This window comes from Bison bison, unplaced genomic scaffold, assembly GCF_000754665.1.
Source record: "Bison bison bison isolate TAMUID 2011002044 unplaced genomic scaffold, Bison_UMD1.0 scf7180017864485, whole genome shotgun sequence".
NCBI classification, from domain to species: domain Eukaryota; kingdom Metazoa; phylum Chordata; class Mammalia; order Artiodactyla; family Bovidae; genus Bison; species Bison bison.
The window spans coordinates 7,073,155-7,101,047 of record NW_011495045.1 but is presented as its reverse complement, the minus strand read 5'-3'; the positions used below and the strand labels follow the sequence as shown (position 1 = coordinate 7,101,047).

At 38.8% G+C, this 27,893-nt stretch overlaps 1 protein-coding gene across 3 annotated transcripts in view; it reads left to right on the top strand.

Annotated features, from left to right (window-relative positions):
- Positions 1-25,519, top strand: part of PMS1 (PMS1 postmeiotic segregation increased 1 (S. cerevisiae)) — a 123,942-nt gene extending 98,423 nt beyond the window's left edge. The window contains exons 10-14 of one of the 3 annotated variants that reach the window (XM_010862906.1): positions 3,160-3,645; positions 7,164-7,294; positions 12,203-12,363; positions 12,995-13,101; positions 24,760-25,519. In XM_010862906.1, the coding sequence (XP_010861208.1) occupies positions 3,160-3,645; positions 7,164-7,294; positions 12,203-12,363; positions 12,995-13,101; positions 24,760-24,766 (892 nt within the window). In that variant the 3' untranslated portion in view covers positions 24,767-25,519. The other 2 variants (XM_010862905.1, XM_010862904.1) reach the window with 2 other exon arrangements.
- Positions 25,520-27,893: the final 2,374 nt, after the last annotated feature.

Genomic DNA, 27,893 nt, shown 5'->3' with positions numbered 1-27,893 from the left:
TTCAAAAGCATCAACTCTTCGGTGCTCAGCTTTCTTCACAGTCCAACTCTCACATCCATACATGACAACTGGAAAAACCATAGCCTTGACTAGATGGACCTTTGTTGGCAAAGTAATATCTCTGCTTTTTAATATGCTACCTAGGTTGGTCATAACTTTCCTTCCAAGGTGTAAGCGCCTTTTAATTTCATGACTGCAGTCACCATCTGCAGTGATTTTGGAGCCCCAAAAAATAAGTCTGACACTGTTTCCACTGTTTCCCCATCTATTTCCCATGAAGTGATGGGACCAGATGCCATGATCTTCGTTTTCTGAATGTGGAGCTTTAAGCCAACTTTTTCACTCTCCACTTTAACTTTCATCAAGAGGCTTTTTAGTTCCTCTTCACTTTCTGCCATAAAGGTGGGTCATCTGCATATATGAGGTTATTGAGATTTCTCCCGGCAGTCTTGATTCCAGCTTGTGCTTCTTCCAGCCCAGCGTTTCTCATGATATACTCTGCATAGAAGTTAAATAAGCAGGGTGACAATATATAGCCTTGACGTACTCCTTTTCCCATTTGGAACCAGTCTGTTGTTCCATGTCCAGTTCTAACTGTTGCTTCCTGACTTGCATACAGGTTTCTGTCTTTAGTTGTAGAAAATCTCTGGTGGTCTTTAGTTCATTCTAATTGATAATTACTGTGTGTTTCTCTGTGTGTGTGTGTGTGTGTGTGTGTATTTGTCACTCAGTTGTGTCTGACTCTTTGCAACCCCATGGACTATACTTGTAATTTTGTTGTGCCTATGGCAGGTGATCTTCTGGAGGAGGGCATGGCAACCCACTCCAGTATATCTTGCCTGGAGAATCCCATGGACAGAGGAGCCTGGTGGGCTACAGTCCATAGGGTGACAAACAATCAGACATGACTAAAGTGACTTAGCACACATGTATGGAAGGAGATAAGCTCAGGATCTTCCTACTCTACTTTGTTGGCCACACCTTTGCATCTCTGAATTTTGCTTTTCAATTCTGTCTGATGGTCTATGACATTCAAATACAATAGTCTGTGTAATGTAGTAATTGATACAGTTTTGTTTTGGTCTACCAGTTTTCCTGTTCCTTCTCAGTTTTGTTTCTCTGTTCCTCCTTGTTTTGGGAGAGACACAGACTCTTTAGGGTTACGTGAATATAATTTCATATTTAATTTTAAATTTCTTTATTGGCTTTGCCAGATTTTTTGCTTTGGGGAGTATATTATACATCCTTAATTTATCATAATCTACCTGAGTCTAGCCATGGCTTTGACTATGTAGACCTTTGTCAGCAATGTGATGTCACTTCTTTTTAATACACTGAGTAGGTTTGTCATAGCTTTTCTTCCAAGGGACATGCGTCTTTGGATTTCATAGCTGCAGTCACTGTCTGCAGTGATTTTGGAGCCCAAGAGAATAAAATCGGCCACTGTTTCCACTTTTTTGCCATATGTTTGCCATGAAGTGATGGGACAGGATGCCATGATCTTCGTTTTTTTGAACATTGACTTTTTAAGCTTTTTCACTCTCCTCTGTCATCCTCATCAAGAGGCTTGATAGTTCCTCTTCACATTTTGCTGTATGGGTGGTGTCATCTGCATATCTGAGGTTGTTGATATTTCTTCTGGCAGTCTTGATTCCTAAAATGTCGATGTTTACTCTTGCTATCTCCTGCTTGTGAAAGTCTCTCAGTAATGTGTGACTCTTTATGATCCCGTGGACTATATGGTCAGTGAAATTCTCCAGGCCAGAATACTGGAGTGGCTAGCCTTTCCCTTAATGCAGGGGATCTTCCCAACCCAGGGATCGAACCCAGGTCTCCCACATTGCAGGCAGATTCTTTACCAGCTGAGCTACCAGGGAAGCCCTAGTTGACCACGTGCAATTTACCCTGATTTCATTGACCTAACATTCCAAATACCTATTCAACCTTTACAGCATCAGAGTTTACTTTCACCAACAGACAAGTCTACAGTGGAGCATCGTTTCTGCTTTGGTCCAGCCTCTTTATTCTTTCTGGAACTATTTCTTCCCTCTTCTGAAGTAGCATATTAGACACCTACCAACCTGGAGGGCTCATCATCCGGTGTTACATCTTTTTGCATTTTCATACTGTTCGTGGGGTTCTCGAGGCAAGAATACTGAAGTGGTTTGCCATTCTCTTCTCCAGTGAGCCATGTTTTGTCATAACTCTCTACCGTGACTCGTCTGTCAAAAACCTATTAAAAATTTGTTTGAAATTCAAACATCTATGTCATCTTGAAAATGGTTTCTACTGGTCATTTTTTCTCTTTCCCATAACTCACATTGTCCTGTTGTATTGCTTGAGTGTTATCTTTTGCTTGTGTAATGGACATTTTTGATGCTATGTTGCAGAAACCCTGGGTTCTTTTATCTTCTGAAAAGTATTGGGTTTTGTTCTACCACACAGTTAAGTTACTGACAGGTCCCCTGGAGCTTGCGGAGGCTTTGTTTTATACTTCCTTTAGGCAAAGACTTTAAATTTTGCTATTAGTCTTAGGGCAACTTCCTGAGTTCTATAATATAGTTGTGTGTTTTTTCCCTAAGAAGTAGCCCTTCTCCAATTTTAATTGAAAGCACAAACTGTTCTCCGAGTCATCTAATTATGTGAAACTTAAGCTCCAAACTCTTCTTTCTTTTGCAGCAGGCAGCTATTGAAATCTCTGTTTAGTTCATTTAGAGTCTAGTGTTTACTTTCCTCTAGATTCTCACACGTAGGATTTTCTGAGATTTTCTTCCTCAATTTCCAGTTGTTTTCGAAGCAGGGGGTTCTATGCTCTGATGACTCAGTCTATTGTGAGTTCAGCTTTCTGACTGAGGTCTTGCTATTCTCCCATAATGCTGGGGACTGCATCTGGTTAAAAGTGGTATAAATGTGGATCTCTTCAAGGGTTGAATCCATTCCAAATCCTCTTGCTTTTCAGTACTCTTCAGTGCCTGTATTAGTCGATTTCGTTATTTTGTTCTCAGCTTATCATGGTTATATATGGGTGGGTTAGTGCAATATGAGCCCCTTTGCATTACTGTGCCTGGAATGCCACCTTTTTATTTTTTATAACATTTACTTAAGATGGTTAATATATTTCTCATGACTTTATTAGATCATCTTTATATTTATTCATAGATATGAAGAGAAAGCTGCTAAAGACTTGGAAAGATACAATAAGCAAATAAAGAGAGCCATCGAACAGGAGTCACAAGTATCATTAAAAGATGGAAAAAAAAGGATGAAACCCACCAGTGTGTGGAATTTGGCACAGAAGCACAAGTTGAAAACCTCACCATCTAATCAGCCAAAACTTGATGAGCTCTTTCAGGCCCAAATCGAAAAAAAAAAGAACCAAAACATTAAAATAGTTCAGATCCCCTTCTCTATGGAAAACTTAAAAAAGAATTTTGATACACAGAAGAAATTTGACTTAGAAGAAAAGGACGAATTTTGCTTGATCCACAATCTCAAGTTTCCTGACGCATGGCTGATGACATCCAAAACAGAAATAATGTTGTTAAATCCATATAGAGTGGAAGAAGCTCTGCTATTTAAAAGACTTCTTGAGAATCACAAACTTCCTGCAGAGCCACTGGAAAAACCAATTATATTAACAGAGAGGTATGGTGAAGTAATATTTTTTTTTTTACCTTTAACAACATTTACTAATTGAAATTGAAGGTGAAAAGTTGAATTTCCTAGTATGAAAAAGTGGTATTTATTTAAAGAAATTGTATAATTTGATTTCTAATATTTAGTAGAATTAATTGCTTTTAAATAATTTTAGAATATTCTAGATAGTTTACTTCTGCACTTAATAAATAGTAAGCTCAGTCCCCCACCACCCGTACATTAGTAACTTCCCCAGGGTAATTCTGACATTGGATTGCCATGGCGCTTCTTGTGTAGTCTTTGTTTTAACATTTCAAACATATACCAACATAGAATTATACAATGCTTGCCTTTATCAGTAGTTATCAAGGTTTTCCCACATTTCCTGTCTCTGTCCTTGATATTTATATATGCACATGTATGTTTTTCCTTTTGGTAAAGGATTTAGAATGATTCCCACCTAAAAGAGTTTTCAATGTATCACTAAAGTGGCCATTTTCTTAGGTAGCTACAATGCCTTTTTTCATACCCTGCTGCTGCTGCTGCTGCTAAGTCGCTTCAGTCGTGTCCGACTCTGTGCGACCCCGTAGAGGGCAGCCCACCAGGCTCCCCCATCCCTGGGATTCTCCAGGCAAGAATTGTGTTCTCTCTACACAATACTAATTCATTGGGATTGTCTCTCATTGTGTCAGAATGTATTTTTGTATATTTTGGATTATCAAGTTTAATTTACATCTAACCCAGGTCCAGCCACTACATTTTGTTATGTATGTTAAATGTTTTCTAATATCATACCATTAACTTATTGTGGATACTTAGTCACTTATTTGTTAGAATATCCCATTGTCTCTATTTGTCTGTCTTGTTTCCTTGTGGTGATGTTTAACTTGTTTTTCCCTCTCCCATTTTTAAATGGATATTAGTTCAGGAGGATTGAATAGATTTAGATTATACTTTCTGGTAAGACTGCTTAATAGGTGATGCTGTGTGCTTCATATTTCATCACATCAAAAGGCACTCATCACTAGGTTCAGGGAAGCCTGGTGTGCTGCAGTCCGTGGGGTTGCAGAGTCAGAAACGACTGAGCGACTGAACTGAAATGAGCTACTGACAAACTGACATTCCACCTTAAAGTTCCCGGTTAACTTTTCCATAATGGTTTTATCCACAGATGATTATTGCCTGCACTAATATAGATTATAAAATGGAGTATTTGCTGTTCATATCCTACATGAGCAAATTGTTTTCTCTTAAATATCTATTAACTAAAATACTAACATTTCACATTTTTATACTTAATATTTATTTTTTTAGCCTTGCATAGGTAGAAGTTATGATAAAGGAGGTAACCTAAAATTTAAAAGATGTGAGTTTGTTTTGTAGGACAAAAATCTGTATCAGAACATACAGAAATAAATCAAAACTCATTTTAAAAATGTATTCAAACCCTTGTGTTACAGATACTTCCTCCAGAAAGAAAAACAGGGCTAGAAACAGAAAAACATCTGATAAAGCTGTCTTTGAGTATAAAATTTCAAATACACTCCAGCAGTTTTTAACAGGAGAGAAAAGTACTGTCAAATTTTTTAACTTTTAATTAAACCTAAGGGTGTATTAATTTTTTAAAATTCTTCCTTTGACAATTTCCTGAGCCAGTTTAAAGAGAATACTGCAGTAGTAATAACAGTAACTAAAATCCAATTACCTTCACAGTATTCTCTTTAAACTGGCTTAGGAAATTGTGAAAGGAAGAATTTAAAAGAATTAATACACCCTTAGGTTTAAACAGTTACAAAATTTGACAGTACTTTTCTCTCTCTTCCCTTTAAAAGAGCTAGAGTGTATTTCAAATTTTATACTCGATTGTTATTCTAAATGATGTTTGTAAATTTTCATTTATATCAAAAATCTTTTTGTGCTTGTATGAATTACAGGTTTTTAAAAATATTTTTCTTTATGATATTCTATTATAATACATCAAAATTATTAAAATATATGACATAGATTAAAAATTACATTAAAATTATTATTTGGGTCCATACAGCCTGAGAATAATCTTTCATATTTGTTTTTTTTTTTTTAATTTTATTTTTAAACTTTACATAATTGTATTAGTTTTGTCAAATATCAAAATGAATCCGCCACAGGTATACATGATATTTGAATAGCAGCAAAGCTTCATTCAAAATTCTTTTCCCCTTTCTTCTGAAATGTGCCATCCCCATCATAAGTTTTTAAAAACTGAGTCATAAATAGGATAATTAAGTGTTGGACTGCTTTTGCATCAGATTTCTAATGCAGGTTGTATAGTTTATCTCTCAACAGAATAGAGATCTATAAAATACAAAGTAAGAGCTCAATAATAATAACAAAAGTGGCTAATATTTATCGCACTCTTACTGTATGATAGGAACTTCACTAAGGTTTTTGCTTTCATGATCCTCCCTTCACAATAACCTAATGAGAGGTATCCACATTTTAATAAGGAAACAAGTACAGAAACATCAAGTAACTTACCAAGGTTCATACAGTCAGTATGTAAGTGGTGTATGTAAGATTCCAATCTTGACAGTAACTCTGGATCCTGCACCACTGCTTTCTACACTGTATCATCATCACCACCACTGCCACCACTGCTGGCTCTCAGATTGATCTTCTGAATATTGGGTTGCACCAGACAGAGCACCTCTGCTATATAACCAAAGTTCTCCTCTCTGTGGTATCCGCTCTCCTCAACCTTTCAGAGATGATAAGCAAAGACATTATCCATTTACTTTCTCGAGGAGTTCAGGATTTTAATGAACAAGAGGCAGCTTATCATCCTGCGCCGGATAGAATGTAGAATAGTGCCTTACACACCTACCATATGGTGGGTGTCAAGAGACACATTACTGTGAATAACATGTTATGAAGCACCCTGAGCAGGCCTAAAACCAACATGAAAGGTTAATTTCTGCCCTAGATAATCTTTCACCACCTCAAAATTTTGTTTAATGCTTTTACCACTCAGAACCATGTCATAGGCCACCTTTGGCAAACATATCATGCCTATAGTATACAGAAGAAATCTCTCCGGAGTCCTGAATTATTAAATTTTTACGTTCCTGGGAGAAAAGGTTACATGCTTATCTTCTTATTGAAGAAGCCTTGACTAATGACAGAATATTACGCAAGGTGGACTGCATCAATAACTTGACAGTGTATTGTGTCATGGCATTATTTATAAATAAAGTTTTCATTTGTAGTATATCGAAAGCACTTTTTAAATTTCACATTTAGTTTGTAAAGTTGTAGAAGATAGAAACTGGCTTTTGTCTATTCCTTTCTGTACACTGTATGTGGTAGGTCTATGAAGTATTAAGCAAATGTAAAAGCAGTAGAGTTTCTCACAGGGCTCCTTACACCGTCGTATTTTGGTTACTGATAATAACATTTTTTAAAGGGCCTTCAGATTAACTTTTTTCCATAAATTCTCTTATTTTACTTTAAATATTTAAGAAGTTAAAGGGCCATAATTTCTTTTTCAGTCTTTTTAATGGATCCCATTATTTAGAGATTTTACATAAAATGACAGCAGATGACCAAAGGTACAGCGGATCAATTTACCTGTCCGATCCTCGTCTTACAGCAAATGGTTTCAAGATAAAATTGATACCAGGTATGATACTATGGTTTAATATTTCCCGAGTCGGAAAAATAAATCTTGTTCCAAAAGTTACTTTTGGGTTTCATAATTTATAGATAGGATGGTATGTTTTTGTCTCACCACAAGTATGATGTCAGCTGTATAAAAACACTGTATTTCCAAAAGGTCACTTCTGCCTGAAACAAGCAAGTTTGGCATCTCTTTCAATCCATTGCTTTGTGTTTAGCATTTCCATAACTAACAACTATAATTTTTGCCATCCTTTGTCACAACATGCATACTGCCTGCTGCGTCTAACTAAATTATTAAATACTCCTTAGCTGATGAAGCACAAATAAACATGTAGAATATTGGAATCAGCTAACAAAATTGGACATCTCTTTTTCTTTTCTAAAATGATTTACTTGTTTTCCCAAGGAGGTGTCTAACATCAACAGTCTTACTGTTTGGAGAGTGAATGATTTGCTTCCATGGCTTTGCTATCAATTCAGTTGCCGAGTTGTCTCTGACTCTTTGCAACCCCATGGACTGCAGCACGCCAGGCTTCCCTGTCCATCAGCAACTCCCGGAGTTCACTCAACCTGTTGTCCATCGAGTCGGTGATGCCATCCAACCATCTCATCCTCTGTCGTCCCCTTCTCCTCCTGCCTTCAATCTTTCCCAGAATCAGGGTCTTTTTCAATGAGTCAGTTCTTCACATCAGGTGGCCGAAGTACTGGAGCTTCAGCTTCAGCATCAGTCCTTCCAGTGAATATTCAGGACTGATTTCCTTTAGAATTGACTGGTTTGATCTCCTTGCAGCCCAAGAGACTCTCAAGAGTCTTCTCCAACACCACATTTCAAAAGCATCAGTTCTTTGGCGCTCAGCTTTCTTTATGGTCCAGGCTTTGCTATAAAGCCTGTTATAATACTGTTTGTTTACTATGGAGATTCACCAGGTGAGGAGAAAAAGGAAAATTCATCTGGCTAGGAGACTTCAGTTTTCCTGGCTGGCCCCTTCTCTGTTCTTTCATAGTTTCCATACTTAACTGCCTCTGCCCTGTCTACCCCTGCTTCCCAGGTGGCGCTAGTGGTAAAGAAAGAAAGTGAAGTGAAAGTGAAGTCGCTCAGTCGTGTTCAGTCTTTGCGACCCTGTGGACTGTAGCCTATCAGGCTCCTCCGTCCATGGGATTTTTCAGGCAAGAGTGCTGGAGTGGATTGCCATTTCCTTCTCCAGGGGATCTTCCCGACCCAGGAACCCATCTGCAAATGCAGGCCAGTCTTGTCCTGTTACTTTGCCTTCTGTCTGGTATCAAGAGGCACAAAGGTTCCAGGATGAGTGATTCCACTGTCCCCTGGCCCACTCGCCCCTAAACTTGCCACGGGCAAAGAGTAGAAAAATAAAACAATGTAGAAAAATTTTAAAGGAATGATTTACTGAGACATGAAGAGAAAATAAGTAAAAATGACATACAAAACCATGAAATAGGATATATACAGAAAATGCTTTGGTGTTCCATACTTTAATTTTATTGACTAGCAGTTTTTTAAGAAAACCTACTCAGAACTTACTACCCCCTACCTCAATCCTGGATATTTAGATTTGGAGTAAAGAGTTAGTTCAAGTCCCAAATCTGCCATTTAAATACATGTTGCAGGGGAAATCAGTTGGCCTCAATGTTTCTGCATCAATAGCAGCTAATAATAATTATAGGCATGACAGTACATGTATTAATTAATTTGATCTTTCTAAAGGCCTATGGTTCAGTTACTATGCACATTTTTTACAGTTAGAAAAATCAAGGCAGGAGAAATTTAGTTTGCTTAAGTATAGAGAGTTAATGATACAACCAGGATATGAACCCAAGCAATCTGCCTTTAAAACCTAGCTCTTATGTTTAGTTCCTATTAAAATTGATATATTTACTTCATGAAGGTCAGTTAGCATAGTATGTGCCAATGGTATGTGTTTAAATTTTCTCTTCCCATTCTCCAGCACCTCCTCCCTTGTACCTCAGTCGGTAAAGAATCTGTCTGCAGTGCAGGAGACCGGGGTTCAATCCCTGGGTTGGGAAGATCCCCTAAAGAAGGAAATGGCAACCCACTCCAGTATCCTTGCCTGGAAAATCTCATGGACAGATGGAGCCTGGTGGGCTGCAGTCCATGGGGTCGCAAAGAGTCGGGCACGACTGAGCAACTAACACTTACACTCATTTTTTAGGTCCTCTTAGAAATCTTTTTTCCTCAGGGCTTCTGGCATTTAAAAATTTATTTGAAGATTTCTTTGGAAGGAATGATGCTGAAGTGGAAACTCCAGTACTTTGGCCACCTCACGCGAAGAGTTGACTCATTGGAAAGGACTCTGATGCTGAGAGGGATTGGGGGCAGGAGGAGAAGGGGACGACAGAGGATGAGATGGCTGGATGGCATCACTGACTCGATGGACATGAGTCTCAGTGAACTCCGGGAGTTGGTGATGGACAGGGAGGCCTGGCGTACTGCGATTCATGGGGTTGCAAAGAGTCGGACACGACTGAGCGGCTCATCTGATCTAATCTGATCTGATGAATCAAGGAGTTCATGTATGTGTGTAGCAGATATTTTTTTCTTAGTCTATTTTCCTAAATAACTTTGTGGTATTGGTGGCAAGTACTTTTTTTTTTTTTTTCATGAAAGATGTTATCACAACAATTTTTAAGTTAGGATAATTAGCCTGTCTGTTTCAGGAGCATGTTTGTTTTTGAGTTACCCAATAAGTTTCTGTTTCATGGACGCATTTAACTTGTAGATAGTGTTTTTAAAAGTCCTATAAATGCAGGGTACTTTGCATGGCACCAAGATATAAAAATGAATAAGCTAGTCATCTGCAAGCTGACTTGTTTTGAGTGGAATTTACTCAGATTATCATCAGCATGTTTCTCTTCTCTGTAACAGATCAAGGTAAAAATATTCATGTTTCCTTTCTTCATTTTTTTTAGCTGTTTTTTCCTTCATTATTCTTTGTCATTTTTTAAAAAAGACCATTTCTCGTCTTTTAGTGAGTTTTACTGTATTGGACTAACTTTTGATCAGCAGTTCGCCAGTTGCCAGAAAACATCTTTGGATAATAGTACTTGAAAGAGAGGAATAATACATTTGGCTTTAAGGAAAAGGATTCTTAATGTGACCTTAAAGAAATATGATTGTTAATGAGAATAGCTTTTGTTCTGTATCAGTAAGAATTACCCATTTGGGGAACTGCAAGCTTGTCAGATCACTTATTAAAGTATTTTCAGAAGATGGGGAAGCATTTCACAGAATTTATGAAAACTTCTTGAACATTATTTTAAATGTCTCTTAAGTTTTCCTTATCTATATTCTGCAAACAGAGATTAACATATTGTTCAATTTCCTCATTTGTTCCCATATACTTTTTACCCAGGCTTCTCTGGTGACTCAAGATGGTAAAGAATCCATGGGCAATGCAGGAGACCTGGGTTCAGTCCTGAGGTTGGGAAGATCCCCTGGAGGAGGGCATGGCAACCCACTCCAGTATTCTTGCCTGGAGAATCCCCATGGACAGAAGAGCCTGGTGTGCTACAGTCCATGGGGTTGCAAAAAGTCAGACACAACTGAGCGGCTAAGCACACACAGCAATTTTTACCCATATCCACAAAATGTTCCTGCATTCATGTAGTCAGTATTAAATGTTTCAGTCTATTCATACTGCAAATAATATAGAACTAGCAATAATGAAAAGTCTCTTGACTGATAAATTTTACTATCTGTATATATATATGTATAAAAAGATGTTTACTGGAATATTCTGCTACTTCCTCTTTGCCTATCTAATCCCTGTTTCAAGTCCCATTTAAGTTCGGTTGGTTGCTCAGACTCTCATTTTGTCTCCCTTTACTGAACTCTATTTTATCCCTGAACACTTGATTATGTATCTTCTTATATTGTTCTCCAGTTATTTCCTGGGAGGAACATTAGGATGCCTGCTCTGTTTATTATACCACCAGTGTATCTGCCATTCAGGTCAAGGAACTAGTCTGTAAATGGCAGGTTAGGAATGGGTTCATCTCAGGACCTGAAACTCTTCAAGCTACATCACTCCTCTTTTAAAATTTTCCCTTTGATGGCTTATCCAACATTGGACTATCTCTTTTTCTTTACTTATAGGTAACATTTTGTGGTCTGCAATATTAAGAATACTGTTGCACAGATAGAGCCAAAAAACCCAAATCTTTGCTATTTTCTAAAAAATCATAAAATGTGTTCTAAAGCTAAATTTGATGCTTGGGAAGTTCAAATAATAGATATGTCGGATTTAAACATTATTCTAAAAACTAAACATTAGTATTTCATTTCCTCAAACTGCTAATATATTAATGTTACTATAGTGGTAATCATTTTATAGCTTATCTGTATATTTACCAACACTTTGTGCACCTTAAATTTACACAGTGTTATATGTCAAACATCTAAATAAAGCTGGCAAAAAATAACTTACTATATTTTTATAATAACTTGTAAGAACTAATCTTCAGAATAATTCAGGCTTTTAGATATTAAACCAGTAGGATAGAATCTGAATAGCAACAGTTGTTAAAACATTTAAACCAGTTTTATTTTAATAAATATCATGGGACTCCATTTTCTCTCCAAAGTAAGAAATGTTCTAAACAAATGTAGGGAACAGAACAATAATATCTGAGATTAAATGATATAAAGTACATATGGTTTCTTTGAGCACTTATGACTTAATGTGAATGTGCAATCCTGTGGGAAGTTATTATTTGTTCTTCAACTAGGGAACAAAACTTTTTCCGACAATATTAGATTCTAATGAATGTTCACCAAATATTTTAACAGTGATTTTGTTTTTCTTAGATATTTTCTGGAATACCGTTAAAACAAAATTTAACTATATGTGTTCTGTTTTTTTTTTTCTTTTAGGAGTTTCCATTTCTGAAAACTCCTTGGAAATAGAAGGAATGGCCAATTGCCTTCCATTCTACGGAGTAATGGATTTAAAAGAAATCCTTAATGCTATATTAAACAAAAATGCAAAGGAAGTTTACGAATGTAGACCTCGCAAAGTGATAAGTTATTTAGAGGTATGTATTATTAGCTAATGTAGATTGGCTAGATTTTAAGGTACTTAACTCTTAATAAAATAGTAAATGATTTTGAAATTCTAGAAGGTTTGTTATCTGTTTACAAGAGGAAAAGCTGCTTCAGTGTCACCTGGAGGAAACTTTCCCTAACCATACTCTCTTTATCACATTACTCAGTTTAATTTTGTACAGTTACTTGCTGAAATTTTGTCTTTTAAAGAATTTATTTATTTTTAATTGGAGAATAATTGCTTTACAATGTTGTGTTGGTTTCTGCCATACATCAACATGAATGAGTCATAGGTATACATATACTCCCTCCCTCATGAGCCTCCCTCCCATTTCCCACCCCATTCCACCCCTCTAGGTTGTCTAGGTTATCTTTTTATCTCTCTGCTTCTCTGCACTAGAATGTCAGTTTCAGAAGAGCATGGATGTTGCTTTTCTTATTCTCTGCTGTATTTGTAGAACCTACAACAGTGACTAGCACATAATTGTTGTTTAGTAAATATTTGTTGAGTGAGTGAATAATTAAAGAATATAATCAATTTTCTGTCTTCCTATTTGCCAGTAAAAACCTGTTTTCTGCTTCAGGTATATCACAGTAAAATGTATGGCTTTCTCTCCACAGGGAGAAGCAGTACGTCTGTCTAGACAATTACCCATGTACTTATCAAAAGAGGACATGCAAGATATTATCTACAGAATGAAGCACCAGTTTAGAAATGAAATTACACGGTGTGTTCATGGTCGCCCATTTTTTCATCATTTAACCCATCTTCCAGAAGCTACATAATTATGTTTCAGAAAATTTGTTACTATTGAAGTCAGTATGGTCATAAAATAATGAATCAGGTTTAAACTATCTGTGTACTATCATGAGTTAAATGGTTGTTTTGTAAATAAGGAATCACTGGCCTGTTTGTATATTGAAAATTTTTTCAAAATTATAAAAAATTAATAAACTAATATAGACTATTAATTCATTTTATTCTCAAGAACCAACCTTCATAATAACTGCTAAGTTGCTGCTAAGTCACTTCAGTCGTGTCCGACTCTGTGCGACCCCATAGACGGCAGCCCACCAGGCTGCCCCGTCCCTGGGATTCTCCAGGCAAGAACACTGGAGTGGGTTGCCATTTCCTTCTCCAATGCATGGAAGTGAAAAGTGAAAGTGAAGTCGCTCAGTCGTATCTGACTCTTAGCGACCCCATGGACTGCAGCCTACCAGGCTCCTCCATCCATGGGATTTTCCAGGTAAGAGTACTGCTATTAATAGCATAATTACTATTGGTTATAAACTCTAAATTGAAAAATACTTAACTGTTCTTGGGTGGTTGATTTACTCAGTCCAGTGAGTCAGCTGTTCTCATCAGATGATTACTTTGGTCATCTGATTCAAAGGGCTGACTCATTGGAAAAGTCCCTTGATGCTGGGAAGGATTGAGGGCAGAAGGAGAAGAGCGCATCAGAGGATGAGATGCCTGGATGCTATCACCGATGCAGTCGACATGGACTTGGGCAAACTTCGGGAGATGGTGAGGGACAGGGAGGCCTGGTGTGCTGCAGTCCAAAGAGTCATGACGGGATGACTGAACATCAACAACATGGACTAAATTGTATCCTCCAAATTTTCCAGTTGAAGCCCTGACCCCCAGTGAGATGGCATTTGCAGATGAACCTTTTAAAGAGGCAGTTAGGTTTAGTGAGAGTGGGGCTGGGGCACTCCTGGTGGGATTAGTGCCCTTTTAAGAAGAGATACCACAGAGTTTGCTTATTCTCTGTTACCCTTTCACCAACATCTCAATTCCTATTCCAGCTGCTGGACAGAGAGGAAAATTGGCCCTCTCTAATCCAGGAGTAGAGCTCTTACCAGAAACCAATCATGTCAGTACCTTGACCTTAGACTTCTAGCCTCTAGAACTATGAGAAAATGCCTGTGTGCTTTTTAAGCCCAGTCTATAGTACTTTGCTATGGCAGCCTGAACTATTACACTGGGTTCCATGCTATTCAGGGAAAAATAAAACATTCACCTGGCATATCTGACAGAAGTTATCCATCCTGTGTAAAGGAAAAGAGGGAAAGTAACAGGGTGGGGAAAAAGTAAGGAAATACAATTTAGAGAAAGAAGATAAAACATAACTTCCAAAATCCTGTTATTTGCCTCTATTTGGGGGTAACAGATGGGATTTTCCAGGTAAGAGTAAGATGAGAAGTTGCTGTTTCTTATATGGAAATTGTTGGGCTGTGGGATCAAAATTTGTCAGAACATGGTAAGAAACAGATTTTTAACAAAATTTAGATTTGAGTTTTTATAGCGCATGTGTTCTTTGAAAACCAGATCCCACAGTTCAGTTCAGTCCCTCAGTCAGGTCTAACTCTTTGTACACCATGGACTGCAGCACGCCAGGCCTCCCTGTCCATCACCAGCTCCCAGAGTTTAATCAAACTCCTGTCCATTGAGTCGGTGATGCCATCCAACCATCTCATCCTTTGTTGTCCCCTTCTTTTCGTGCCTTTAATTGTTCCCAGCATCAGGGTCTTTTCAGGAGAGTCAGCTCTTCACATCAGGTGGCCAAAGTATTGGAGTTTCAGCTTCAACATCAGTCCTTCAAATGAATATTCAGGACTGATTTCCTTTAGGATAGACTGGTTGGATCTCCTTGCAGTTCAAGGGACTCTCAAGAGTCTTTTCCAGCACCTCAGTTCAAAAGCATCAGTTCTTTGGCACTCAGCTTTCTTTATAGTCCAACTCTCACATCCATACGTGACTACTGGAAGAAACATAGCCTTGACGAGATGGACCTTTGTTGACAAAGTAATGTCTCTGCTTTTTAATACGCTGTCTAGGTTGGTCATAACTTTCCTTCCAAGGAGTAAGCGTCTTTTAATTTCATTTCTGCAATCACCATCTGCACTGATTTTGGAGCCCAGAAAAATAAAGTCAGCCACTGTTTCCACTGTTTCCCCATCTATTTCCCATGAAGTGATGGGACCAGATGCCATGATCTTAGTTTTCTGAATGTTCAGCTTTAAGCCAACTTTCTCACTCTCACTTTCATCAAGAGGCTTTTTAGTTCTTCACTTTCTGCCCTAAGGCTGGTGTCATCTGCATCTCTGAGGTTATTGATATTTCTCACTGCAATCTTGATTCCAGCTTGTGCTTCCTCCAGCCCAGAGTTTCTCATGATGTACTCTGCATATGAATTAAATAAGCAGGGTGACAATATACAGCCTTGATGTACTCCTTTTCCTATTTGGAACCAGTCTGTTGTTCCATGTCCAGTTCTAACTTGCTTCCTGACCTGCATCCAGATTTCTCAAGAGGCAGGTCAGGTGATCTGGTATTCCCATCTCTTTCAGAATTTTCCACAGTTTGTTGTGATCCACACAGTCAAAGGCTTTGGCATAGTCAGTAAAGCAGAAATAGATGTTTTTCTGGAGCTCTCTTGCTTTTTTGATCCAGTGGACATTGGCAATTTGATCTCTGGTTCCTCTGCCTTTTCTAAATCCAGCTTGAACATCTGGAAGTTCACGGTTCACGTACTGTTGAAGCCTGGCTTAGAGAATTTTGAGCATTACTAGTGTGTGAGATGAGTGCAATTGTGCGGTAGTTTGAGCATTCTTTGGCATTGCCTTTCTTTGGGATTGGAATGAAAACTGACCCTTTCCAGTCCTGGGGCCACTGCTGAGTTTTCCAAGTTTGCTGGCATATTGAGTGCAGCACTTTCACAGCATCATCTTTCAGGATTTGAAACAGCTCAACTGGAATTCCATCACCTCCACTAGCTTTATTTGTAGTGATGCTTCCTAAGGCCCACTTGACTTTGCATTCCAGGATGTCTGGCTCTAGGTGAGTGATCACACCATCGTGATTATCTGGGTCATGAACATCTTTTTGTACAGTTCTTCAGTGTTCTTGCCACCTCTTGTTAATATCTTCTGCTTCTGTTAGGTCCATACCATTTCTGCTCTTTATTGAGCCCATCTTTGCATGAGATGTTCCCTTGATATCTCTGATTTTCTTGAAGAGATCTCTAGTCTTTCCCATTCTCTTGTTTTCCTCTATTTCTTTGCATTGATCACTGAGGAAGGCTTTCATATCTTCCTGCTATTCTTTGGAACTCTGCATTCAAATGGGTATATCTTTCATTTTTGCTTCTCTTCATAGCTATTTGTAAGGCCTCCTCAGACAGCCATTTTGCTTTTTTGCATTTCTTTTTCTTGGGGATGGTCTTTATCCTTGTCTCCTGTACAATGTCACAAACCTTCGTCCATAGTTAATCAGGCAGTCTATCAGATCTAATCCCTTGAATTTATTTCTGACTTCCACTGTATAATCGTAAGGGATTTGATTTAGGTCACACCTGAATGGTCTAGTGGTTTTGCCTACTTTCTTCAATTTAAGTCTGAATTTGGCAATAAGGACTTCATGATCTGAGCCACAGTCAGCTCCCACTCTTGTTTTTGCGGACTGTATAGAGCTTCTCCATCTTTGGCTGCAAAGAATATAATCAATCTGATTTCTGTGTTGACCATCTGGTAGTGTCCATGTGTAGAGCCTTCTCTTGTGTTGTTGGAAGAGGGTGTTTGCTATGACCAGTGTGTTCTCTTGGCAAAACTCTGTTAGCCTTTGCCCTGCTTCATTCTGTATTCCAAGGACAAATTTGCCTGTTATACCCGGTGTTTCTGACTTTCTACTTTTGCATTCCAGTCCCCTGTAATGAAAAGGACATCTTTTTTGGGTGTTAGTTCTAGTAGGTCTTGTAGGTTTTCATAGAACCATTCAACTTCAGCTTCTTCAGCATTACTGATCGGGACACAGACTTGGATTACCGTGATACTGAATGGTTTGCCTTGGAAATGAACGGAGATCACTTTGAATTAGGGATACAGAAATATTAGCTGAAATCATACTGCTTGTGTAGACAAGAAAGATAAATGACTCTCCATTCTTCCAGTAATCTGTTATCACCACAAACTAGCCAAATGTGAGACCTCTCTCTAATTCTATTATGGTCTCATCCCAGAGAATCTAAACCAAAGATCCTCACAAGGCAATGAAGGCCTCAATAACTGTCAAGTGAACTTGGTCTCTATTTGTTACTGCAGAGCCTATATCTCGTTTGGATCAAATGCACTGTCTGAATTCTCAAGCAGCCAGCTTTTAACTTGGCTAAAGTATTCTCTGAATCTTAATGTGTGCCTCCCTGCTTAAAACCTTTATTAGCTTACCACATCCTTGGGATAAAATCTACCAAATCCTTAGAGGCCTGCTGCTGCTAAGTTGCGTCAGTTGTGTCCGACTCTTAGCGACCCCATAGACGGCAGCCCACCAGGCTCCCCTGTCCCTGGGATTCTCCAGGCAAGAACACTGGAGTGGGTTGCCATTTCCTTCTCCAATTCATGAGAGTGAAAAGTGAAAGTGAAGTAGCTCAGTAGTTTCCGACTCTTAGCGACCCCATGGACTGTAGCCCACCAGGCTCCTCCATCCATGGGATTTTCCAGGCAAGAGTACTGGAGTAGGGTGCCATTGCCTTCTCCTAGGCCTCTAAGGCGGAGAAGGCAATGGCACCCTACTCCAGTACTTCATCCTTTAGGATGAAGGTATGGCCTATCATTCTTATCCAATCTCCATTTCTCAAGAACCATCAATGTAGGATTTCTTGCACTAAGCAATGCATTGGCACATACTATTCCTCCTGCTTGAAATACATTTATTTTTCTCCTCCTGGATAATTCCTTAACTGCTTGCTAGTTTCTTCTACAGGTTTCTCCAAGGGAGTAGGTGCCCCTCTACACTTCCATAGTACATGCTGTGTGTGTTCTCAGTCATGTCTGACTCCTTGGGAGCCCATGGACTGTAGCCCACCAGGCTTCTCTGTCCATGAGATTCTCCAGGCAAGAATATTGGAGTGGGATGCCATTTCCTACTCCAGAGAATCTTCCTGACCCAGGAATCGAACACCCATCTCTTAAGTCTCCTGCACTGGCAGGTGGATTCTTTACCACTGCACCACCTGGGTAGTACATGCTACATAACCCCGTAACAATGATACTACACTGCAATAATAATTCTCATCTGGAAGGCAAGGAGTGTCTTTTGTCTGTAATGTGTTCAGCACTGAGTGTGACAGTAATGTCACTGAATAAACATAGAGACAAATATATAACAAAAGGAGAAATGGGAGAGTTAAAGTGATTCTGAGTCCAATTTCAGTAGGGTGGAAGAAATCTACTCCCCACTCCTCCACTGATTAGTTTAAAAGATTTTATGGAAAAAATGGACCTCTTCAGAAGCAGTTAAATATGGTCAATTGTAATACTGGCCATATTAACTGAAAACTAACTGAAATCCCCTGTCCTGCTAATGAATATTCATGATAAATAAGGGGGAAAATTAGCGTGTTAGAAATAACTGTACTTCAGAGTCAAGTTCAGCATCTTCATTGCAGAGATGAAAAAGTATGGGCTAAAAGAAATGGATGTGAGATTGTTAGAACTTTGATATAGGATATGGCTGTGGCTCTCGTAATGTGGCTCAAAGTTGATAACCACTGAAACAGAACTTTTAAAACTAGTAAAAGGAATTTTACATTAATTTACAGTGGCTTAAGGGTAAAAAGTGATTAAAAATATAAGAAAACAATTTTAAGGCAGAAGTGGAGAGAGCTCAGTACTGTGTTGTTAGTATTACAAGAAACAATAAAGATTTTGATGATTAAAAATGTTAAAGGTGATATCACCCAAAAAATGGAGAATAAATTAACAGGTCACTCTTAATTATTCATGTCCATGAAGAGAAGTAATTGATATCTTGAGTCACCTTTTATTTGGTTTTGCAGTAAAATATGTGATTTTTTCCTCTCAGTATTTAAACTCTTTTTTTGTTTATGGTAATATCAACATTTGAAGTAGAACTAGTAAAGTACTAGAAAAGTTGTGGCCACTCAGGCAACTCAGAGTTAATTATTCTGGGTTCTATTTTCTCACCTGTAAAATTGGTCGGATTATCACCATTTCAAAGATTCTTTTTAGCAACTATGAATCCATAAACACTGGTTTGCCAAAATTAATCTAGAATTAATTTCAAGAATATGTCTAGTTCATCTAAATACCTTAATATCATTACTGGTATTTTTTAATCTCAGCAACTTTGGTTTTTATACTAGTGAGTCAAACTCCATCTCCAACTTCAATAAATAGATCATATTTACATTCTTAGTTAAGAAATATAGGCTGCAGTGGAATAGATGGCAATTCCTGCAACCTGAAGCCATTAAATCTGGCTAAGATAACTGAATTCAGGTCTAACATTTTCTAGTAGGTTTACAATTTGAGACCTTATAGACATTAATGGATCACACATGGCTACCCACAAGGAGAAAGATCTATCCAAAGCGGCCTTCAGGCTTCATCTCTGCGTGACTTCCACGTCACCCTAGTGCTAAAGCCCAGACTGGGATTCCAAGCAAAACCCTTGGGCCTTAGGAGCCTCTTGGGAGACTTACACCTTAGGAGTACTCCCTCTTCCTTGCCAAGCTGTAACCTACTGATAAAAACGGGCAGTTGGGGGTGAGGCTTTCCTTTCCTTCCTGATCTCCTCGCCTCTCCCTTAATCTCCAGCTTCTCAAACTGCAGCGGCCGTCACCTCCATCCTGGGAGCAGGGCTTCGCCGTGGCCACCGCCCGCTGCAGCCATTCTGTCCCGAGGTTGGCAGCTGCGCGGGGTGCAGCTTCCTGTGGGGATGGGGGGGCCGCGTGTGGGGGCGGGGCTTCCACGCCCTCCCCATGAGCTGGGAGGCGGGGCCTCAACAGAACACCCCTCCCACAGCTATCCTGCCCGCTGGATTTCACAAGCCGCCTCTCAGTTAATCTAGCACTCCTTAGAGAGGCGACAAAGGCTGTTTTGTAATTACTTCTTTCCCCAAATACTTTGTTGTTTAGTCACTATGTCGTGTCCATCTCTTTGCGACCCCATGGACTGTAGCTCACCAGGCTCTTCTGACCATGAACTCCAGGCAAGAATAATGGAGTAGGTAGCCGTTCCCTTCTCCAGGGGATCTTCCCAACCCGGGATTGAACCCAGGTGCCCTGCATTCTAGGTGGATTGTATGCCATCTGAGCCACCAGGGGAGCCCCTCTCAAATACTTACCTTGACCTTAATGAGTAGGACCTGTTTCTCACGTCAAAACAGTATGAAAATGGTAAAGAACATGAGCTCTGGGATTGGAGTCTCAATTGATAGGAGTCTACAATCCTAAATCTGAAGAGAAGATTAATGAGATCATATAAAGTAAGTACATAATGTATATAGCAAATTGGTGGTAAGCACTTGTCCTAACTACTAACTTAATCCAATATAAAGTACTGGAAGGAAAATGCAAAATGAATTTATTCTTTTAAGAAGCCGTTGCAGGACCTCTTCGGCTTTCCAAGTGCCCCAGTGGTGAAGATTCCCGCTGCCAATGCAGGAAGCGCAAGAGATGCAAATTCAATCCTTATGTAGGGAAGATGCCTTGGAGAAAGAAATGGCAACCCACTCCAGAATTCGTGCCTGAAAAATTCCATGGACAGAGGAGCCTAGTGGGCTACAGTCTGTGGGGTCACAAAGAGTCAGACACAACAGCAATTGAGCATGTAGGGCCTTTTACAATATACTGTAAGCTGGAAAATGATCCCAAAATTTAGCTTAGGTCTGGTACAAATGTATGGTGCAAATTTTGTCATTATATATATCTCTATGAACTTCTCTTTCCTCAATTATCCATAAATTAAAAAGAATTACTCCCAGAAATGTGTCCCAGAGAGGGCCCCCAAATTTTTAAAGGGAATAATGGGAAAGACTCCAGTATTTGAGTTGTTGGAAACAAGACAGTGCTAGGAAAAAAGTCCCAGGTACAGGTAGAATTTCAGGTATCACAATTTGTACCTCCCAACACAAACATCTTAATTTTAAAATTAATGAAATTTGAAAATTTCTGTAATTTTCTTTGAAAATTACAGGTGGTATATATGGAGACACTGTATACAGTATAACATTTTACATAACAAATACAATTACTGAAAATCATAAATATAACCCCATGAACAGTATGAAAAGGCAAAAAGATAGAACACTGAAAGATAAACTCCCCAGGTTGGTAGGTGGCCAATATGCTACTGAAGATCAGTTGAGAAATAACTCCAGAAAGAATGAAGATATGGAGCCAAAGCAAAAACAACACCCAGTTGTGGATGTGACTGGTGATGGAAGCAAGGTCTGATGCTGTAAAGAGCAATATTGCAGAGGAACCTGAATGTTATGTCCATAAATCAAGGCAAATTGGAAGTGGTCAAACAGGAGATGGAAAGACTGAACTTTGACATCTTTAGGAATCAGCAAACTAAAATGGACTGGATGGGTTAATTTAACTAGATGACCATTTTATCTACCATTGTGGGCAAGAATCCCTTAGAAGAAATGGAGTAGCCATCATAGTCAACAAGAGAGTCCGAAATGCAGTACTTGGGTGCAATCTCAAAAACGACAGAATGATCTCTGTTCATTTACAGGGCAAACCATTCAGTATCACGGTAATCCAAGTCTATGCCTCGACCAGTAACGCTGAAAAAGCTGAAGTTGAATGGTTCTTTGAAGACCTACAAGACCTTCTAGAATGAACACCCAAAAAAGATATCCTTTTCATTATAGGGGTCTGGAATGCAAAAGTAGGAAGTCAAGAAACACTGGGACTAACAGGTAAATTTGGCCTTGGAGTACAGAATGAAGCAGGGCAAAGGCTAATAGAGTTTTGCCAAGAGAACACACTGGTGATAGCAAACACCCTCTTCCAACAACACAAGAGAAGACTCTATACATGGACATCACCAGATGGTCAATACCAAAATCAGATTGGTTATATTCTTTGCAGCCGAAGATGGAGACGCTCTATACAGTCAGCAAAAACAAGAGCGGAAGCTGACTATGGCTCAGATCATGAAGTGCTTATTGCCAAATTCAGACTTAAATTGAAGAAAGTAGGCAAAACCACTAGACCATTCAGGTGTGACCTAAATCAAATCCATTACGATTATACAGAAGTCAGAAATAGATTCAAAGGATTAGATCTGATAGACAGACTGCTTGATGAACTATGGATGTAGGTCGTGACGTTGTACAGGAGACAGGGACAAATACCATCCCCAAGAAAAAGAAATGCAAAAAAGCAAAATGGCTGTCTGAGGAGGCCTTACAAATAGCTGTGAAAAAAAGAGAAGTGAAAAGCAAAGGAGAAAAGGAAAGATATACCCATTTGAATGCAGAGCTCCAAAGAATAGAACGGAGAGAAAAGAAAGCCTTCCTCAGTGATCAATACAAAGAAATAGAGGAAAACAAGAGAATGGGAAAGATTAGAGATCTCTTCAAGAAAATTAGAGATATCAAGGGAACATTTCATGCAAAGATGGGCTCAATAAAGGGCAGAAATGGTATGGACCTAACAGAAGCAGAAGATATTAAGAAAAGATGGCAAGAATACACAGAAGAACTATACAAAAAGATCTTCAAGACCCAGATAATCACAATGGTATGATCATTCACCTAGAGCCTGACATCCTGGAATGCGAAGTCAAGTGGGCCTTAGGAAGCATCACTATGAACAAAGCTAGTGAGGGTGACAGAATTTCAGCTGAGCTGTTTCAAATCCTAAAAGATGATGCTGTGAAAGTGTTGCACTCAATATGCCAGCAAATTTGGAAAACTCAGCAGTGGCCCCAGGACTGGAAAGGGTCAGTTTTCATTCCAATCCCAAAGAAAGGCAATGCCAAAGAATGTTCAAACTACCATAAAATTGCACTCATCTCACACACTAGTAAAGTAATGCTCAAAATTCTCCAAGCCAGGCTTCAACAGTATGTGAACCATGAACTTCCAGATGTTCAAGCTGGATTTAGAAAAGGCAGAGGAACCAGAGATCAAATTGCCAACATCGACTGGATCATCAAAAAAAGCAAGAGAGTTCCAGAAAAACATCTATTTCTGCTTTATTGAGTATACCAAAGCCTTTGACTGTGTGGATCACAACAAACTGTGGAAAATTCTGAAAGAGATGGGAATACCAGACCACCTGACCTGCCTCTTGAGAAACCTGTATGCAGTTCAGGAAGCAAGTTAGAATTGGACATGGAACAATAGACTTGTTCCAAATAGGAGAAGAAGTATGTCAAGGCTGTATATTGTCACCCTGCTTATTTAATTTATATGCAGAGTACCTCATGAGTAACACTGGGCTGGAGGAAGCACAAGCTGGAATCAAGATTGCTGGGATAAATATCAATAACCTCAGATATGCAGATGCCACCACCCTTATGCCAGAAAGTGAAGAACTAAAGAGCCTCTTGATGAAAGTGAAAGAGGAGAGTGAGTGAGAAAGTTGGCTTAAAGCTCACCATTCAGAAAATGAAGATCATGGCATCCAGTCCCATCACTTTATGGGAAATAGATGGAGAAATAGTAGAAACAGTGTCAGACTTTATTTTTTCTGGGCTCCAAAATCAGTGCAGATGGTGATTGCAGCCATGAAATTAAAAGACGCTTACTCCTTGGAAGGAAAGTTATGACCAACCTAGACAGTGTATTAAAAAGCAGAGACATTACTTTGCCAACAAAGGTCCATCTAGTAAAGGCTATGGTTCTTCCAGTAGTCACATATGGATGTGAGAGTTGGACTATAAAGAAAGCTGAGTGCCAGAGAATTGATGCGTTTGAACTGTGGTGTTGGAGAAGAGTCTTGAGAGTCCCTTGAACTGCAAGGAGATCCAACCAGTCCATCCTGATGGAGATCGGTCTTGGGTGTTCATTGGAAGGACTGATGTTGTAGCTGAAACATCAATACTTTGGCCACCTGGTGGGAAGAGCTGACTCATTGGAAAAGATCCTCATTCTGGAAAAGATTGAAGGCAGGAGGAAAAAGGGGATGACAGAGGATGAGATGGTTGGATGGCATCACCGACTCAATGGACATGGGTTTGAATAAACTCTGGGAGTCGGTGATGGACAGGGAGCCCTGGTGTGCTGTGGTCCCTCAGGTGGCAAAGAGTCGGATACGACTGAGCAACTGAACTGAACTATTCAAAGTGTTGAGTATCTTTTTTTAAAATTGGTATATCTGGTGCTTAAATTTTAATCTAGACTTGTATATGATGCCATTTGGAAAAAAACTAAAGTGTTCACTATTCCTAAAATAGTTTTATCTATAAAGGACTTAAATATAATTTTCTAGATAACATCTGCATCCAGATACTTAACAGATAAAGACTGGCAAATTTCAAATTACCTTGAACTTATTTGAATGTTGAACTTACTGGATTTTTATGAAGTTTCTCATAGGCATTTTAATTATTTTGCAATTTAGATCATAGAAATGAATGAAGAATTAAGAAGAAACTGGCAAGAAATGGACTTGAATGGACGTAACATATTTTGGGAAGGAAATGGTATGTTTTCAAAGTTAATTTTATTTATTTTAAAAGGACAGTTTTTTCCTAAATGTGCTTTCATTTTATCTATGACAAGACAATTATGTTAACCTGCCTAAAAACATATTTTAAATATTTTGCTAATAATAATAGTGAAATTTTTTCCATCTTAATAACTAAATGTATATAACATATTTACTACCTATTTCCAAGTTTTTTGCACTCTTTTTTGTCTTTTGTTCTTAGCTTCCCTAGTCATATAAAAAAACTCCTAAATCAAACTTTTCCCTCCATACATAGTGATGATCCTTGATGTCCCAGATAAAAACAAGATTAAAGCACAAACCTCCACACATGAGGTTTCCAACTTTTCAAAGGTTCTATAGGAGAAATCAAGTTTTAACTACTTTTCCCATTTAAAACTCAAATAAAATATACCATCCTTCTCTGCCCCCAGAGTTGAAGACGAATACTTCATTTTTTCTAGGTTTCTTCAATTGACAAGTTTGAGGATAGTCTGTGTATTCTAGTAGGTCAGTTGTCGGTATCTGTGGGTTGTACATCTCCACATTCAACTGACCATGCATCAGAAATATTCAGGAGCAAAACTTGAATTTACCATATGCCAACAATTTACCATACACCAGCTCCCCTGGTGGTTCAGATGGTAAAAAATTCTGCCTGCAATACAGGAGATGTAGGGGACATGTGTTCAGTTTCTGGGTTGGGAAGATCCCCTGGAGAAGGGAATGGCTACCCACTCCATATTCTTGTCTGGGGAATTCCATGGACAGATGAACCTGGTGGGCTTCAGTCTGTGGGGTCGCAAAGAGTTGGACATTACTGAGCAACTATTTACATAGTATTTACATTATATTTACAACTATGTGCATGGTATTTGCATGGTAGTATATTTTGTAAGTAATCTAGAGATGAGTTAAAATATACAGAAAAGTCTGTTTAGGTTATATGCAAATACTATGCCATTTTATGTGAAAGACTTGAGCATCTTCTTAGATTTTGGGATCTGTGTGGAATTCTGGAGCCAATCTTTCATGGATACCAAGTGATAGCTATATATCAGTATAGCTTAAGTCAGCACTTCTCAAATTTTAATGTGCATATGAATCTCCTAGGCATCTTGTTAAAATACATGTCTGATTTATAGATCTGGAATAGGGTCTAATATTCTGCATTTCTGACAGGTGCTGCTGGTTCAGGAACTATATTTGAGTTAACAAGAGTGCACATAATTTTTGGCCAAATGATAGATTCTTGAAATAGACTGCACATAAATTGTTAATCTGAATATGCTGAAAGTCAGTCAGAATTATGAATGTGTTTATGGCTCTCCACTTTTGTTAGGAAGTCAAATTTAGGTTTTCTTTTGTGACATCACTCTTTATAAAGAAGTAGGATATATATACAAGTTGACCTTTGGTATCCGTGCAGGTTGGGGTCTGAGGGGAATATCAGAATCCATGAATGCTCAGGTCCATAGTGGGCCCTCTGTTTCCTCAGACGTGGAACCTGCTAATACTAACATCTGGCTGTATGCTTATTGAAGAAAAGTCATAAATAAGTGTATCTGCATAATTCAAACTTGTGTTGTTCAAGGGTCAACTGTATTCTCAAAATATTACTGAGGTGGGTGGGTGTGTGTTAGTCACTCAGTCGTGTCCAGTTCTTTGTGAACCCATGGACTGTAACCAGGCTTCTCTGTCCGTGGAATTTTCTAGGGAAGAATACTGGAGTGGGTTGCCATTCCCTTCTCTAGGGGATCTTCCTGACCCAGGGATTGACCCTGGGTCTCTTGCATTACAGGTAGATTCTTTACTGTCTGAGCCACCAAGGAAGCACTACTGAGGTAGCTGACTCCAAAATAACTACCATCAGCTTTCCCTTCTTATACACACAAGCCATCTCCCCGTTAAGAGGTGGAATCTACTCCTCCATTCCCTTGATTCTGCACTAGTTTTTGATTCCCTTTACCATTAGTTAGATTATAACAGCAGTGAGGCTATATGCCTCCCAAAGCGAAGTCAGATGCCTTGCCGCTTTCCTTGCGGCTCTCTTGAAACTTCTGGGGAAGTCAGTCACCTCCTAAGAAGTCAGCCTACCTTGAGTCTGCCAAAAAGTACAAGCCTGCCAGGTACAAGAGGCCATGTTGAAAATGAGATGCTTGACTAATTGATTCCCAATTGTTCAGTCATCCTAGCTCAGGTGCTGGATGTTGAGTGGAGACTCCTTTCATTGATTATGATCTCAGCTTCCATCTGATTATTTGAGGTGCCCAAGGGAGGACTGCCCAGCTGAGCTCATCAGCTGCCCAAACCTTGAAAGATAAACTGTTAAACCACTAAGTTTTGATGCGCTGCAAGTGGTAAAGAAACCACCTGCCAATGCAGGAGATGAGACACAAAAGACGCGGGTTTGATCCCAGTGTTGGGAAGATCCCCTGGAGGAGGAAATGGCAACCTACTCCACTATTCTTACCTGGAGAATTCCATGGACAGACAAGCCTGGTAGGCTACAGTCCATGGGGTTGCAAAAGAATTGGACACAACTAAACATGCACACATAATGCATGCAGAAATAGATAAACAGAATGTTTACCTTATGCCAGCTTGATGAGTTTTATAACTGAGATGTCATGTTGATCTTACAGAAAATGAGAGGTTGCAAATGCATATGAAATTTTCATGTAAATAATACTGTAGGCTAGGGTTTTTTTTAATTATAAACTTACTCATGTAATATCTAAGTCTTATTTTCATTAAAATGTTCTAGTATTAAATAACATATTTGAGTCATATTTTATGATTATGCCTTCGAGATTGGGGATACTATTAATTTGGAAATCTGATTTTCAGCTCTTCCACATAATCACTAGAATTTTCCATTCTTGCCAGTAAACGCTGTCACCTATCCATGGGATCAAACTGAGTGAGAAATAGATTAATATTCTTTATTAAATGTTAACTTTTGTTTTTGATTCATGCCATGATTTGTCTAGATATTGCTCTTTACATTAGTTTCTTAAGGGGGCTTTATTGTTTCATAAAGAATG